Here is an 18,090-nt window from a genome sequence, read left to right on the forward strand (position 1 = left end):
AAATATGTTTCTTTTAGTTAATATTGTTATTTGGATGATTGAATAGTTTATCATGATCACTAAAAATAAGAGTTATCTTGTTATAAATTGATCAACAAAATATATGTTTTTTTTTAGTTGTAATCCAATACATTGCACCGATAACAGTTAATTTGTTATTTTTATATGTATATTGTATATTGTATTATTCAAGTTCAATAGTAAATGTTTGTAACAGTTCTTGTTATGATACAGGTATATAAAAATGAGTTTATCATGTGTAGCTGTGTTAGATGATGATTCGTCGTTAAAAGTGGTATGCAACAAATGTTATAAAAAAGTATATATAAATTGTGTTACATATGATTTTTGACATAAATTTATACACAGGTCCTGCCAACTGATTTTGTTAAGACTGTGTATGGTGATTATTGGCAACGAAGAAAATTAGTGATACATCATGAAAGTCAAAAAACTTGGCCAGTTTCTTTAAGAAGTGTAAGCGGGGAATCGGTTATCACTGACGGATGGAGTGACGTGGTAAGGGATCTTCATTTGACAAAGCAAACGTTATTGCGCTTTAGGATAATCGAAGATAAAAATATGCAAATGGATTGTTTCGTCGATAACATGTGTGGTGAATCCTTTATAACAGTAAACCGTTACGGCGTTTTAAAGATAATAGTAAGTATACTAATATGTATGAATCACTTTTTTTTATAGTTGAAAAAATAATGGTATACATATATAGTTAACAATAAAATACTACATAACTTTTCAGGTGATTACAGAACCGTATGTCACAAAAAATTACTCTTATACGCCAGTCAACGATTCTTACAACATAACAGCAGCAGGTCAGATTTGGAAAGTTGAGACGCACAAAATCAATGATATCTATGTTTTTACAAAAGGTTGTCCAAAGTTATTTGATGATCTTGTTATACAAGATGATGATATACTATTGTTGATGAAGACGGACATAAACACATTTGAGTTAACAATTTATCGTCGAGGAGTTGAGGTTGTTTTCACCAACAAAGAAGAAAGTGAAGATGATTCATTGCTGGAAATACCTAAAGACACATACTACAAAAACGTCCAGTTTGTAAGTATTTTGAACTAAACTATAACGGGTTACTAATAAATATGACTTATTTATGTATCTTATTATATAACAGACATTTTGTGATGATGATGACTGCATAGATGATATGCTTTCTGAGGTAATAAGTTTACATTTATGTAGAATAAAATATATTACAATCAGATTTTGTAATATTATTAATTATGATTATGATACACAGAATGATGAAGGTAGTAACAAAGAGGATGTGAATACAAAAAACATTGCTGGAAAAGAAAAGTGGAAGGAAGAAAGTTCTACTTCAATGAGAGAAGAGAGAAACCAATCAACAAAAGATGATGTAATTATGTCAAACATAATAATAGATGATCTGTTTCATTAATATATGTAGACATATTTACTTAATACTCATTCCTTATTGTTATTTATAATTAGTGTTTCTCTTAACAGGTTAAGAAGAAAGGAAAACAGGTTGAGGAATATGGTCATTCGGACGACATTAAAGACCTGATATGTGGGACAGAACTTGAAATGCCAAATGTCTCAACAGTTGGACAGAGAACTCGAAACCGGTTGGTAAGTATATGATATGATAACAACATTGATTTATCAATTTTTATTATAAATTATGATGTTAGTCAGAATATAATGTATTTGTTATAAAATAAGGTAAACGAAAAGAGAAAGAGAAATGATAAGACTTTGAAGAAACAGGATGTTGAACGAAAAGTTGTTGGAAGGCTCAACATTGTTGAGGGAAGTGGTAAATATGATTTCACAACAAAAGGTGGAAACCGCATGGTATGTTATCTTTAACTTAGTCAATAGCAAACAAAATAATATAACATGCATAAACAAAATTTACTTTTGACTTATGTTATTTATGCAGAGAATGCCTGTAAATGTTGTAAGATTTGCCGGGTTCAGAAATAAGGTGCATGAGTTAAAAGTAATAAACTTGAATGGAAAAACCATCACTATGAATCTTAGGCGACAGAAGAATGGAGATGATGTAAGGTTTGCAATCGAAGGTTGGCCGAAGTTCATGAAGGATAATGGACTTCGTTTGGGTGACAAATTGCATTTCACATTCCAAAGTGCAGGAAATCTGATGATCTTAACACATGTGGAAGGTGTTAATGTCGAACAAATCATGACTCTTTTATGCTACTTATTTTATGTTAACTTTGTTTTGGACTCGTAAACAGTGGTTATGATGTTTTATTTTGTTACTTGGTATTTTAAGTTTAAATAGAACTACTGTTATATCATCAGGCTTTCTAACTTATTTTAGTATGTAAGTAACGTTGGTATTTTCTAAAAACGTTTGGTGATTATGATTGTTTAAGTAGATACATTTACATAATAAGTTGTTGATGTTTATATGTGATACCCTATTTGGAAATGTACGTAAAGATAGTCTCTTTGTCAAATGGTTGTGAATCTCTATCTATATATATATGTTGAAATATATATATTTACATATTAAGTTGTAATTACTTATACCTTACGCCTGTTATTGCAATCGTTTGTCCAATTGCTGGAGATAAAGTTGTATTACAATAAAAAACCAAAGATTAAAAGAATGTGTTAAGTACATAAACAGATATTATACACTTTTAATATATATAAGGGAAAATAGTAAAATTTAAATAATTATAAATTAGCAGTGGGTGTCTAAAAAAATAGTATAATTTGTATATTTTAAATAATTAAAAATTAGATACTTTGAATATATTTTCGTATTGTTAACTACATAAACAGATATTATAAACTTTCTATTATTTTCAAGTTATATATTAGTAAAATAGTATATCACCAAATATATGTGATTTATTAAGTCAATTTTATTTATATTTGATAATTATAAATGGAAAATTGTTAATACATGGTAAGATCCAATGCAAAATAATACGTAAATTCATTTTAAAAAAGATAAATGTAAATTGTAAAATAAACGAATTTAAAATTACAAAAAGTTATCTCATTTATAATATCTATGAAATTCATCATTACAATTTATTAACCTACAAAACTACTGCAACAACCCTTCATTATAGTTCACATTGCTCAAGAAGAACCCAAAAGAAGTTTGAAGAAATTAGTAAAGGTAATTTTCCGATTTCATCTCCGTCAACTTATAATCCGACTGTTATGTTGTTAATCTCTACACGAACTTGCCTTATTTCTGCCAAATAACACATATGATGTTTTTTTTAGCGATTAATGAGTAAGTAGATAAGAAATCGGAGTGTCAGTATTTGTTAAGAAAAATCAAATATTACTTTGTGATGTAGATTTAAAAGGGATTATATGTATTGGATGTGATCGGAAGTTTAGTTTTTTGGTTATATAATGAGATATGGTTTAAATATTCTGTTCCAAATCTTTTTAAAAAATGGATTTTATTGGTTTATAGTTTTATTTGGATGATTAAATGTATTTGGTTGTTGCATAACTAAATTAGGATTTACATTATTCTCTCTTCATCGTTAACTGACATTAGATTTTATTAAAGTTATGTATTTTTATTTTTTATCATGAATTACAATATGTGTATTTCTGCCTATTCAACAATGAATCATTGTTTATTTGTAATTTTGGCTAATAAAAGATGTAACAACAAAGACGTTTAACATAATTTTGTTTTTCTATGTATTATTTTATTAATTTGTGTAATTTAGATTGATTAAAATTGATTACTACTACAGGATATAATATAAATGAAACAACTGATACTAAAGTAAGTGAAATACAATATACATGAAGCATCAAAACACATTTACGTACTTAACGTATGCATGTCACTGATTAAAAGTACAAAATCTATGCTGCATTATTTGTTATACTCTGATATTCTATTTTTAACGGATTAAAGTTTTATATCTCTCATAGAATGGCTGGAGTTGAAAACGATGTTATCGTCCTATCGGATTCTGAAGACTCTTCGGATGACTCGGAGGATTTTGATGATGATGATATTGGTCCGCTGACATTTATTGTGCCATACACGAAACGATTTGTAAGTTCCAACAACACAACTTTGTTAATTAGCATCAAATATGTTTACATATTTTGGTTAAGTTTTCTATTTTTTTAAATACCATCATAATGGAAATTATTATTATGTCTTGTAACTTATAGCGGATACCAGTTGAAGTAGCAAGGATAACAGGAATTGACGAAACCTTGAAAGTTAGAATCGCAAACAGGCAGAATGTGGAGACAAAACATGATGTTAGGGCAGAAACAAATAAAAACAGTATAAAGTATGTGGTGAAAGGCTGGGCGAAATGGCTAAAAGATAACAACATACAAGAAGGTGATCATTGCAAGTTCCAGTACTTTGAAGATATTTGTGTTTTCTTCTTTGCCGGCGTTATCCGCTAAAGGTGATGTTTGAAATTATGAAACAGGGTAGAAACATAATATATAGTAATTTTGGGTAAGGTTTAAAAAGTTATGTAAGTTATGTAGTGTTATAAGTTGTTTTCTAGTAGGTTAATATGTTTAATAGTTAAGATAATCATGTACGTTGGACTTCTATTATGTAAGAATGTCTATAAATATCTACATGTTGTAGTTTTTGTTTATATGTTATATTTAATACATAGTAATAACATCTTCTATTGATATAACAATGAAAAACCATACAAAAAATTAAAACAAATTACATAGTCTTTAAATAAGTAACATAAGGACATGGAATTGAAAACACCCAACATACAATAAAAGCATACAAAAAAACAGAACATCTTGCCCGATTACAAGTCATAAGAAAAATTTTAAACTACAATTTCCCAAATATTTCTTTGTAAACAACGTTTGCAGTTTTATTTGTTGGCCTCCCATCTTTGTCGAATATTAAAACCTTAACGCCATCCTTAGTCTTTACCCTCGACAACGCAACATAAAGCTGACCATGTGAGAACACGGGGTCTCTGAGGTATATACCAACTCTAGATAGAGATTGTCCTTGACTTTTGTTAATAGTCATCGCAAAACATACGGTTATTGGAAATTGCCTTCTTTGAAATTTGAAGGGTATTTTCTTGTCAGATGGTATCATGCTGATTCTTGGGATGTAAGTTCTTGATCCAACATTACTTCCTGATAATATCTCTGCCTCAATAACACGTTTACCAAGACGTGTGATTTGAAGACGCGTACCATTGCACAAACCGTTTTGCTGATCAATATTCCTCAAAGGCATAACCGGAACGCCCAATTTTAATACCAATCTATGATTTGGTAACCCTGATACTTTTACACTATTTAACACATCTGGATTATACAAATCTTGATGTAACGGATCGTTGATTTCCTCAGTCGGACATAAACTATCAGAGCTAAGATACTCTACTTCTTCACCGGGAAACAAATCAAGCAAACGGTCATTTATCTCATGAACAACTTCATTCTTAGGAGCGAGTATAGCTCTTTCAGAAAAGTAGTCACGGTCTTTATAACGATGAAGAACTGAAGGATATACAAAGTCAATCAAACCTTGAATTGGATCATTCTCATCAGTTATTAAGAGATGAGCAGGTATTTCAATAGTTCCATCACCGTCGATAGAATCACCAACATTACCTTCGCCGATGTCAAGAAGCCATTTACCAAATTCGTTTATCTCCACAACGTTTGAGCTACTTGATCCAACCGACAAACGCATGTTGATTGTCAATTTCAACACCTTGCAACTGGACCAGATGTGGGATGGACATAATGAGGCGTTTACGATATCTTGCCTGCTTCCATTTTGTACAACAGGTAGGATTTGTCTAAAGTCACCACCAAATACAATAGTTTTCCCACCAAATGGAAGTTCTGAATTTCGTGAATCAAAAACACTCAAAACATCCTTCATTGTACGATCAAGAGCCTCGAAAGCATGTTTGTGTATCATCGGTGCCTCGTCCCAAATAATCAACTTTGCTTCATATAAAAGATTCGCGATTTCAGTATTAGGCTTTATATGGCATACCGAATCTTCATTGACATTAATTGGAATATGAAATCGCGAGTGAGCAGTACGACCGCGTGATAACAACAAAGATGCAATACCACTTGAAGCGACATTAATAACAATCTGTCCATTGCATCTAATAGAAGCACCTAAAGTTTTCCACAGAAAAGTCTTGCCCGTACCACCATAACCGTACACAAAAAACACACCACCCTTACCAATCCGAACAGCATCCATAATTTCATTATACACGGCTCTTTGATCGCCGTTTAGACAGCTGTGAAGATTATTGAACTCAGCCGTAACTTCATCCATGTCAAAAGAAAGCTCATCGTTTATCAAACGGTTGCTCTCGGACATCAGATAGTCATCATCAGGATAAGGCATTGGTGAAAACCTGTGCAAGCTGGATCCATTACGAAGAAGGAATTTTTCGATTTTCGACAACGTAATATTCTTTAAACGTTCATCAGAAACAACGAAATCTACAATGATAAGAAAAATTATTAAATATAACGAAAATACTTGAAAATATAACATCACAAAATATAACAAAAGGATAAAAAAGATACCGCTCATGCCAGAATCTTTCCGCATATTGTATAAAATGTCCTCGGACAATAGCTCCCACGTTTTCTCCCAAACAACTTCAGGTCTAGATAGCGTATTAGACAATAGAAGTGTTGCAAACAAAGAACGAAGATAATGACCGTTTCCTGTGAAACTGGATTCTTTAATACACTCGATATATTCATTGTCATCATCTAACAGGCCACGTGCATAACACGCATCCCGAAATGTAGGATAAACAACACCATCATATGTTCTTATTTCTTCAAATGATTGTGGGCCTTTAACCTTAGTAAGAAGAATTCTTAGGTAATAAGCCTCACCAAGAGATGGAGACGCAGAATAAATTCTTCCAATAACAACATAATTTTGGCGTTGCTGTCAGCAACGATCTTTTAACTTCCACACATATTTTGTGGGAAAGTCAACATAAGTAAGTTCTCTTGCTTCAGGCTTAGAATTGTTCATCTTCATCCATTCTAAGAAAATAGAGGAATTTACTTGAGGTTTGTTTAGGACATCCTCAATATCATCGTCACAACTAAATACATCATTTTGTTGTCCTGGAAGATGAAATGGTAACCTCATAACAGATGATACCGATAATGAACATCATTGCCAAATATTCTCCAGCTGGCTTCACATGCGGAAACATATCTAGCTTCGTAGTACTCTTTAATTTCATCTTTTGGAATTTCCTCATCGGGGCCTCTATCTGAATCAAAAACAGCAACAGTGGCTCGATCAGGTCCTTTATTAATGTATTTAAACAAATACTTTATTGAGCCAGCCTGATTGCACCATTCCACGTTGATGTGTGCCTGATATCTTTTAAGTAGGTTTTTGTTGTATGGAACTACACTCCTATTGTCTAAAGTAACGCCCTTCTTGACAACTGTGTGACCAAAATCTCTTCTCCTATAAACTGGAAAACCATCAGAATCAATGGAAGTGGAATCCAAAAACCTCTTTGGAAAATTCTTTGAACAACGGTTCCCAACCATGCATGGACATTTCATGTTCGCATATCCACAAGGACCATGAATCATAAAGTCACTCACAAGAGAATACAATTCAGGATCCTCATTCTTATCAGGAATTTCAGCTAATATAAAGGGATCGATGTGTTCAACCGTAGGAAGCTTATGATCAGCTTTCATAAATAAGCAAATATGCGCATGTGGCAAACCACGTTTTTGAAACTCAACGGTATAAACAACTACAAAACAAAAAATATTTTAAAGATAAGTACAAAACTTAAATATAATGTATGGAAAGACCAAATGTCACACCCCCAAATTACCACCTAGGGAGTGTCCCTGTTAGGCGTGTGACGACTAGCAATGAGCCACCAATTACATTGAATCACAAGTTTGAAATAAAGTTTCATCATTTAATAATACTGAAATCCCAAACATAAGTTGTTCAAAAACCATAAGTTCAGCGGAAGCATTAACGTATCATAAAGTATATATTTCACACAACCAAAGTAAATAAATGTTCGTGAAATAACTCAGCAAAGCAACCATGACCACTCGCACCCTCCAGCCAGCAAGTTCCTGCGTTCCAAGTACCTAAGGACCTGCGAGCATGTAACACATGTATCAGACAAAGCTGGCGAGTTCACAGTTTTTAGAAAACGTTTGTTACCCGTTGTATGTAAAACAGTTCAATAACCAATGCAAGTAATATTGTTAATATCTCAATTCCGAACAATGACGGCTCCTGAAATACACGACTGCCCTTCCCACGTACTCCTATCTAGTACTGGGCCAGACTGGGTCATTAGTTCACCTCCGTCCTCTACAGGCACGGGGTGAGGGTGCCAAACCTAAGTAGCGCTACTAACTAATACCCGATGAGGGACTTACAAATGATGATAGGTGAGAATATTAACCAATATACTCGTTTTTACCCAAAGACTCATTCCCCCCATGGAATACCCACTGACTGTCCCCAACCACTGGGACGCATGCTCGAATGTAGTGAACTCACCTTGGTTTGCTCGGTAAGGTTAGTTACTTGCACACACTAAATCAGCCGAAGCCTATAATGTTCATGTACACGAAATTAGTTTACGTTTAAGCTTTTAGCATATTATTTGCCATCATAATGTACATTCAAGCAATGATATCCGAATAGCACCAATAAATTATATCAATTCATTTAAGCCCTCAATTCATACACAACCAATTAATGAATTCTCATGCAATGGCCGACATACTAGATATACTCACCTATAGGCCTGACACTTGATTTCACGAATTCACATGGCACAAATCACTTAACAATAATGTCATCCTATGGTTCTTAAAGTCATCGCATAAAAGCTATGTTCAGCCATAATTTATATGTTCAGCCATAATTTAATTGGACCGACTCCTTTAGTGGCCAAAGGTAATATTGACTTATTGAGTTGAGTGCATATATTGAGAATTAATGAATCACGAAAGTCTTGTAATAAACAATTAAATGGTCAACACTTTTCACATGAAATGAATGATAAGCTGCCAACTTTTGTATTCCAAAATCACATGCAACAGAGATCAATATATATCGAGTATATACATAGATGGATATGCAATTGAATATTCACACAAGTTTACCCCACAGTTATTCTTAACATCGAACACCAACCCATATATGAGATAGCTCGACGATCACCCTCAAGCGATGAACCATCAAGGACTTTAGTCAAGAACCGGTTGACAAAGGATCCACCTTTCGTCGAACCATAAGTTTCTTCGGTTCATGGGTTTCGTCGAACTATCATGCACAGTTACAAATCACCAACCTATAATCACTACAACATGCAAGTCCATATGAACCCGGTTTGAGCTTTGTTCTAAGCAGAATGTTATAACAGTTGTGCGGCCCAGCGTATATCGGAAGGGTTCGGCCCACTTATTCGGCCCGATAATCAAACAGCGAAATGAACTTGGCTGGTGACCCGAGGTCACGCAGCCGTCTACATGCTCATGGGTCAGCCTGTTATAACAGTTGGTGTGTTCCGGTTTCCGGTTTTTGTGTATACAACAACGATCAAAATGACAAGTAATCATGTGAGCAAATAAACAACTAATCATGTCATCATGTGCACAATTATAACAGTGGTCCAATCATGTGTTATCGTTGTCAGCCAAATTGAATTCATTTGTTTTTCTATGCTACCAATATCTTTAATTTCAACTTGATTCCCCCCCCACATGAGCCGTCATTTTGTCAAGATGGTCCAGCCCTATTGGACCGATTTTAAGCCACCATACCTTACTATCATTATAACTTACATATACCCAAATCCCAACACTCCACTTGCTATTAATTTGCTAACCAAATATCATTATTTCATTGCAGTACACAAGTCCCAACCATGATCCACCGATTTGTCCCATCAAGTAATTAAAGACATACAATAGTTCATGCATAACAAAGTTACAAACACACATAATACAAGATTATTGGGACAAGACAAATAAGAGAGCCACTAACCAGTAGTTGATCCGGTAAGATAACGTCACGGGAGAGGGGCCCTTGACTACTGCCGCCACACTTAGAGGTTTTAGGGTTTGAGATATGATTATGCTAATTAAACGTAAACTATGGGTAATTATAAGCTAAGCCAATGTACTTGGGCTATACTAAGCCGATTTGCACATTCACATCATAGGGTGAGTCCGGTTTGGGCTTTGGTTTTCAAATTGGGCTCGTGTACCCAGTACAGAATACTTTGTGTGTGTGCGGCCCGGATTGGTGAACAAACAAGTGCGGCCCAAGCATGCGAGCAACGATTCTCGTTTACTTATAGATTTAACAAGTAACAACTAGCAGGCATTCACCGCGACATGTAATAAAACGTAATGTAAGAGGGGTAATACAAGATTAAAATTTACGAGGTTAGATGACACTAACCTTGAAAGTTCGGGTTGTCACATCATCCCCAACTTGAAAGAAATTTCGTCCCGAAATTTGACAAGTAGGTACGGACAACGAAGTGACGAATCAAGATTGTTGCGGAATTTGCTCAGGTGCTACATCATCCCCAACTTGAAAAGGAATCTCGCCCCGAGATTCACCAGTTTTGCTTGATTCTGCTTTGTCTTTGGGAAAGAGATGAGGGTACTTTAGTTTCATCTGATCCTCGCGCTCCCACGTGAACTCCGGTCCACGTCTTGAGTTCCAACGAACCCTCACGATGGGAATACGACTGTGTTTACGGACTTTGACCTCACGATCCATGATCTCGATGGGTTCTTCTACAAATTGCAGCTTGTCGTCGATCTTTAATTCTTGAAAAGGTACCGTTAATGGGTCGTCAGCATAACACTTCTTTAACTGTGATACATGAAATACATCGTGAACATTACCCAGTTCAGTAGGTAACTCCAACCTATAAGCCACTTTACCAATACGCTCCAGAACCTTAAACGGCCCAACATATCGTGGATTCAGCTTGCCACGTTTCCCAAAGCGCACAACCCCTTTCCACGGTGAGACTTTCAACATAACTCGGTCATTCACTTCAAACACTACCTCCTTGGCACGCTTGTCTGCATAGGCTTTCTGACGATCACGAGCAGCTGCCATACGTTCTCTGATTTTCACGATTTTCTCTGAAGTTTCGAGTACTATCTCAGGACCTGTGATCTGGCTATCACCCACTTCTGCCCAGCAAAGAGGTGAACGACACTTCCTCCCGTACAGTGCCTCAAATGGTGCCGCCTTGATACTGGTGTGGTAGCTGTTATTGTAGGAAAACTCGACCAACGGCAAGTGCTTCTCCCATCCCTTTCCAAAATCAATAACGCATGCCCGTCACATATCCTCTAGCGTCTGAATTGTGCGTTCACTCTGACCATCCGTTTGTGGGTGGTAGGCCGTGCTCATATCGAGACGCGAGCCGAACGACTTATGCATAGCCTGCCATAACTCCGAAGTAAAACGAGGATCTCGATCAGAAATAATAGAAGTCGGCACTCCGTGCCTAGAAACCACCTCTTTAAGGTACACCGCTGCGAGTTGCGAATACTTATCTGTCTCCTTGATCGCTAAGAAATGTGCTGACTTTGTGAGACGGTCGACAATCACCCATATAGTATCGTTCCCAGCCTGTGTTCTCGGTAACCCCGTAACAAAATCCATAGCGATCTGTTCCCATTTCCACATGGGTATCTCCGGCTGCTGAAGTAGACCCGAAGGTTTCTGGTACTCTGCTTTGACCCTAGCACAAGTCAAGCACTTACTCACGTATGTTGCGATGAGAGCTTTCATATTCGGCCACCAATACAAAACCTTGAGGTCCTGATACATCTTATCGGACCCTGGGTGAATAGAATATCGTGACTTGTGTGCTTCGTCCATCACAAGCTCTCGAAGATCACCAAATAAAGGAACCCATATTCGTTCCATGAAGTAGTAAATACCGTCAGACCGTTGCTCGAACTTCTTCTTGTGTAGACCTCGTAATCCTTCAGCCTCGATATTTTCTTCCTTTAATGCCTCAATCTGAGCTGAACGAATCCGAGCAGGTAGATCGGAGTGAATAGTAAGCTGTAGGGCACGAATACGCTTCGGTTTCGGTTCCTTGCGGCTAAGAGCATCTGCTACTACGTTAGCTTTACCCGGGTGATACTTGATGGCACACTCGTAATCATTGAACAACTCTACCCAGCGACGCTGACGCATATTCAACTCTTTCTGGTCGAAGATATGCTGAAGGCTCTTGTGATCAGTATAGATGGTGCATTTCGTGCCGTAGAGATAATGCCTCCAAATCTTCAGTGCAAAGACCACTGCTCCTAGCTCCAAGTCATGCGTCGTGTAGTTTTTCTCGTGTACTTTCAACTGTCGAGAAGCATAAGCTATTACCTTCTCGCGTTGCATCAACACGCAACCGAGACCCTGAATCGAAGCATCACAATAAACCACAAAATCCTCGGTACCATCCGGTAGAGATAGAATCGGCGCGCTGCATAATTTTTGTTTCAAAAGTTGGAATGCATCCTCCTGTTTCGTTCCCCATGAGTAAACTACCCTCTTCTGTGTTAATGAGGTGAGTGGCTGAGCAATCTTCGAGAAATTCTGAATAAAACGACGATAGTACCCTGCTAGACCGAGGAATTGCCGCACCTCCGAAGGATTCTTTGGTGCCGCCCAATTTCTAATGGCGTCGATCTTGGCAGGATCCACATGTATGCCCAACTCATTAACTATATGCCCCAGAAAATGCACCTCCCGTATCCAAAAATCACACTTCGAAAATTTTGCGTACAGCTGCTCCCTCCTCAGGAGTTCTAAGATGAGGCGCAGATGCCGCTCATGATCTTCCTTGCTCTTGGAATAAATTAGAATGTCGTCGATAAAAACGATAACGAAGTCATCAAGGTATGGCTTGCACACGCGGTTCATGAGATCCATGAAGACTGCTGGTGCGTTGGTCAACCCGAATGGCATAACTAAGAATTCGTAGTGACCGTATCGCGTCCGAAACGCTGTTTTGGGAACGTCTTCCTCTCTAACTCGCACCTGATGATACCCCGACCTTAAGTCGATTTTTGAATAGAAACTTGACCCTTGCAGCTGGTCAAACAGGTCGTCAATACGAGGCAAAGGGTAACGGTTTTTAACCGTCACCTTGTTGAGCTCGCGATAATCTACACACATCCGGAAAGACCCATCCTTCTTCTTCACAAATAGAACTGGGGCTCCCCAAGGGGAAGAGCTAGGTCGGATGAAACCCCTATCCAATAGCTCTTGGAGTTGGTTTGACAATTCCTGCAACTCCCCTGGCGCAAGACGGTATGGCGCACGAGCAACCGGGGCTGCCGTTGGGGCGAGATCGATCTGGAATTCCACCTGACGATGTGGAGGTAAACCAGGGAGTTCCTCAGGAAATACGTCAGGATATTCACGAACAACTGGAAGATCTTCAATCTTCCTTTCATCTGTCCGTGAATCAGTGACAAGAGCAAAAATTGCAGAATAACCCTTACGCAGATACTTCTGAGCCTTCATTGCTGAAACAATGCTAACCGGGGTCCCACTGCGATGACCCTGAACTGATAAAAATTCTCCACTAGGAAGGGGAACACGTATGATCTTCTCCTTACAGAGAATCTCCGCTTGATACTTGGACAACCAGTCCATTCCAACGATCACGTCAAAGCTTCCAAGAGTAATAGGTATTAAGTCAATGTCGAATACTTGGCCCAAAAGATCGATTTTACACCCAAGTAGAACATGTGTAGCTTCGATTGTTTTACCATTTGCGATTTCTACTATGTGTTTCATTACGAGAAGTGTAGGACTTATCCCTAATTGAGAACCGAACCCCAAAGACACGTAACTCCAGTCGGCACCAGAATCAAATAAAATAGAAGCAATAACACCGTTCACTGAAAACGTACCAGTAACCACGTTGCCGTCGTTCCGTGCTTCACCAGCTCCCAACACAAACCCGCGCCCACGCGCGATATTACCCGCATTGTTCCCCGCATTGTTGTTCCCATTACTACCCCCTGTGTTCTGCTTCAGCTGAGGGCAGTCTCGCTTGAAGTGCCCCTCGGCTCCACACTGATAACACCCTCGCTGAGTACCCTGTTTTTGTTGAGGTTGTTGCCTACCCAACTGCTGTGATGGCTGCTGCTGAGCTGGAAAAGTGGCCCTACAATCCCTAGCCATATGCCCTGGTCGATTACATCGATGACAAACCCGAGCACACTGTCCCTTGTGATGATAGTTACACTTGCTGCACAAGGGTAGCTTCCCCGCATATGATCCCTGCCCTGATTTGTTACTCGAGTTCTGATTCACTGATGCTGTCTGACTGAAACTGCGGGTGCTGCCAGTATCCGTCTTCTTCTGAGGCTGTGCAGAGTTGGACCCCTTGTCTGTATCGTTCCACTTACGTTTGCTATCAGTAGCAGATGCAGTGGAAGTAGTGGCAGCTGTGGTAGTGCTAGAAATACGAGGTGGCAATGAGTCGCTCTCCACCTCCTGGTCAACAATTTTATGTGCCAACCTAACAATCTGGGTTAGGTTATTGAGGTTCGCTGCTGTAACTAAACCCTTCACCCGTGGAGGTAACCCCTTAATAAACAACTCGATTCTTCGTGGCATGGGTCGGGACAAGTTTGGACACAAATCAGCTAACTCATATGACCGCTTCACATACGCCTCGATTTCAGACCCCACCATTGTCAGATGATAGTACTCATTCTCTAACTTCGCTATTTCATCTCGAGGACAGTATTCCTCCCTCATCAGTTCTTTAAAATCATCCCACGTAGTGGCGTTCGCCGCCTCAATACCTAGCAGTTGGACCTGGGCATTCCACCAGGTCAAGGCACCATCCTGAAGCGTGCCTGCTGCAAACTTTACTCTATCCCCAACTGGGCAGTTACATATCGCAAACACTGACTCCGCCTTTTCGAACCAGCGTATAAGTCCTACAGCCCCTTCAGTGCCACTGAAGGTCTGTGGCTTGCAATCCATGAAAGTTTTAAAAGTGCAGACCGGTGGGTGAGGCTGGTTTTGTGGCGCCGGCTGACCTATTAACGAGGGAAAATAAACCAACAAATAAGACTCAAGTTTACAATTCAAAGGAAAAGAATGTCTGGTACATGTCATACCAGCCTGGTAAGCTGCCAAGGCTGCAGCCACCTGAGCGTTGAGTAATGCTTCTAGCTCCGCTTGGGTCATATGAATTTCGCCACGCCCACCACCGCGGCCTCCATTACGTCCACCACGACGACCTCCACCACGTCCGTTCATGATTCTACAGATATGGGAAGAGGGAACAAATTAACAGATCATTTCAAGCGAATGTCAAGTATTGCTATAGTATTCACAGTTTTCGAAGTTCTAATACAAGATTGACTATCAACGTGGGATTCCTTTTTCGCACCAGTCGAGACTTACTGGGACTCACATGCACCCCACGTTGTTATTATGTGTGCACCCATAATAATAACCCGATTTGCATGCTTATCTCAGTTCCTCCCTACTCATGTTAAAAGGTTTCCCCAAACTCATGCAGTACGACCGACGACATCACAACATAGAGCATGTAAATTCATGTAGAGTCCTACTCTTAAATCACGTAGCATAAACAGATAGCATAGTAATTCGTATTTGCAATATCAAGTGTGCGTTCGAGTGTGATACTAATCATGAGTATGTACTAACTATGCTATGTAATAGTAAACAAGAGACGAACCTTGCTGCCTGGGGCTGAGTGTCATGGTCAATGTCGTATCGGTTCAGTTATAGTCTGGTTTTATAAATCAGTTTTAAAACCAAATTCACTATAACCAGTGGCTCTGATACCAAACTGTCACACCCCCAAATTACCACCTAGGGAGTGTCCCTGTTAGGCGTGTGACGACTAGCAATGAGCCACCAATTACATTGAATCACAAGTTTGAAATAAAGTTTCATCATTTAATAATACTGAAATCCCAAACATAAGTTGTTCAAAAACCATAAGTTCAGCGGAAGCATTAACGTATCATAAAGTATATATTTCACACAACCAAAGTAAATAAATGTTCGTGAAATAACTCAGCAAAGCAACCATGACCACTCGCACCCTCCAGCCAGCAAGTTCCTGCGTTCCAAGTACCTAAGGACCTGCGAGCATGTAACACATGTATCAGACAAAGCTGGCGAGTTCACAGTTTTTAGAAAACGTTTGTTACCCGTTGTATGTAAAACAGTTCAATAACCAATGCAAGTAATATTGTTAATATCTCAATTCCGAACAATGACGGCTCCTGAAATACACGACTGCCCTTCCCACGTACTCCTATCTAGTACTGGGCCAGACTGGGTCATTAGTTCACCTCCGTCCTCTACAGGCACGGGGTGAGGGTGCCAAACCTAAGTAGCGCTACTAACTAATACCCGATGAGGGACTTACAAATGATGATAGGTGAGAATATTAACCAATATACTCGTTTTTACCCAAAGACTCATTCCCCCCATGGAATACCCACTGACTGTCCCCAACCACTGGGACGCATGCTCGAATGTAGTGAACTCACCTTGGTTTGCTCGGTAAGGTTAGTTACTTGCACACACTAAATCAGCCGAAGCCTATAATGTTCATGTACACGAAATTAGTTTACGTTTAAGCTTTTAGCATATTATTTGCCATCATAATGTACATTCAAGCAATGATATCCGAATAGCACCAATAAATTATATCAATTCATTTAAGCCCTCAATTCATACACAACCAATTAATGAATTCTCATGCAATGGCCGACATACTAGATATACTCACCTATAGGCCTGACACTTGATTTCACGAATTCACATGGCACAAATCACTTAACAATAATGTCATCCTATGGTTCTTAAAGTCATCGCATAAAAGCTATGTTCAGCCATAATTTATATGTTCAGCCATAATTTAATTGGACCGACTCCTTTAGTGGCCAAAGGTAATATTGACTTATTGAGTTGAGTGCATATATTGAGAATTAATGAATCACGAAAGTCTTGTAATAAACAATTAAATGGTCAACACTTTTCACATGAAATGAATGATAAGCTGCCAACTTTTGTATTCCAAAATCACATGCAACAGAGATCAATATATATCGAGTATATACATAGATGGATATGCAATTGAATATTCACACAAGTTTACCCCACAGTTATTCTTAACATCGAACACCAACCCATATATGAGATAGCTCGACGATCACCCTCAAGCGATGAACCATCAAGGACTTTAGTCAAGAACCGGTTGACAAAGGATCCACCTTTCGTCGAACCATAAGTTTCTTCGGTTCATGGGTTTCGTCGAACTATCATGCACAGTTACAAATCACCAACCTATAATCACTACAACATGCAAGTCCATATGAACCCGGTTTGAGCTTTGTTCTAAGCAGAATGTTATAACAGTTGTGCGGCCCAGCGTATATCGGAAGGGTTCGGCCCACTTATTCGGCCCGATAATCAAACAGCGAAATGAACTTGGCTGGTGACCCGAGGTCACGCAGCCGTCTACATGCTCATGGGTCAGCCTGTTATAACAGTTGGTGTGTTCCGGTTTCCGGTTTTTGTGTATACAACAACGATCAAAATGACAAGTAATCATGTGAGCAAATAAACAACTAATCATGTCATCATGTGCACAATTATAACAGTGGTCCAATCATGTGTTATCGTTGTCAGCCAAATTGAATTCATTTGTTTTTCTATGCTACCAAGATCTTTAATTTCAACTTGATTCCCCCCCCCACATGAGCCGTCATTTTGTCAAGATGGTCCAGCCCTATTGGACCGATTTTAAGCCACCATACCTTACTATCATTATAACTTACATATACCCAAATCCCAACACTCCACTTGCTATTAATTTGCTAACCAAATATGTCACACCCCCAAATTACCACCTACGGAGTGTCCCTGTTAGGCGTGTGACGACTGGCAATGAGCCACCAATTACATTGAATCACAAGTTTGAAATAAAGTT

At 38.4% G+C, this 18,090-nt stretch overlaps 1 protein-coding gene across 1 annotated transcript in view; it reads right to left on the reverse strand.

The window, feature by feature from the left end:
* Positions 1-4,856: 4,856 nt before the first annotated feature.
* The window catches only part of LOC110943022, a 31,924-nt gene continuing 18,690 nt past the window's right edge, over positions 4,857-18,090 (reverse strand). Inside the window, exons 22-24 of the mRNA XM_035989889.1 lie at positions 7,206-7,824; positions 6,608-6,954; positions 4,857-6,520 (exon numbers count right to left, since the gene is read on the reverse strand). Of these exons, the coding sequence (XP_035845782.1) occupies positions 4,857-6,520; positions 6,608-6,954; positions 7,206-7,824 (2,630 nt within the window). The remainder of the gene's footprint in view (positions 6,521-6,607; positions 6,955-7,205; positions 7,825-18,090) is intronic.

This window comes from Helianthus annuus, chromosome 5 (assembly GCF_002127325.2).
Source record: "Helianthus annuus cultivar XRQ/B chromosome 5, HanXRQr2.0-SUNRISE, whole genome shotgun sequence".
Lineage (NCBI taxonomy): Eukaryota > Viridiplantae > Streptophyta > Magnoliopsida > Asterales > Asteraceae > Helianthus > Helianthus annuus.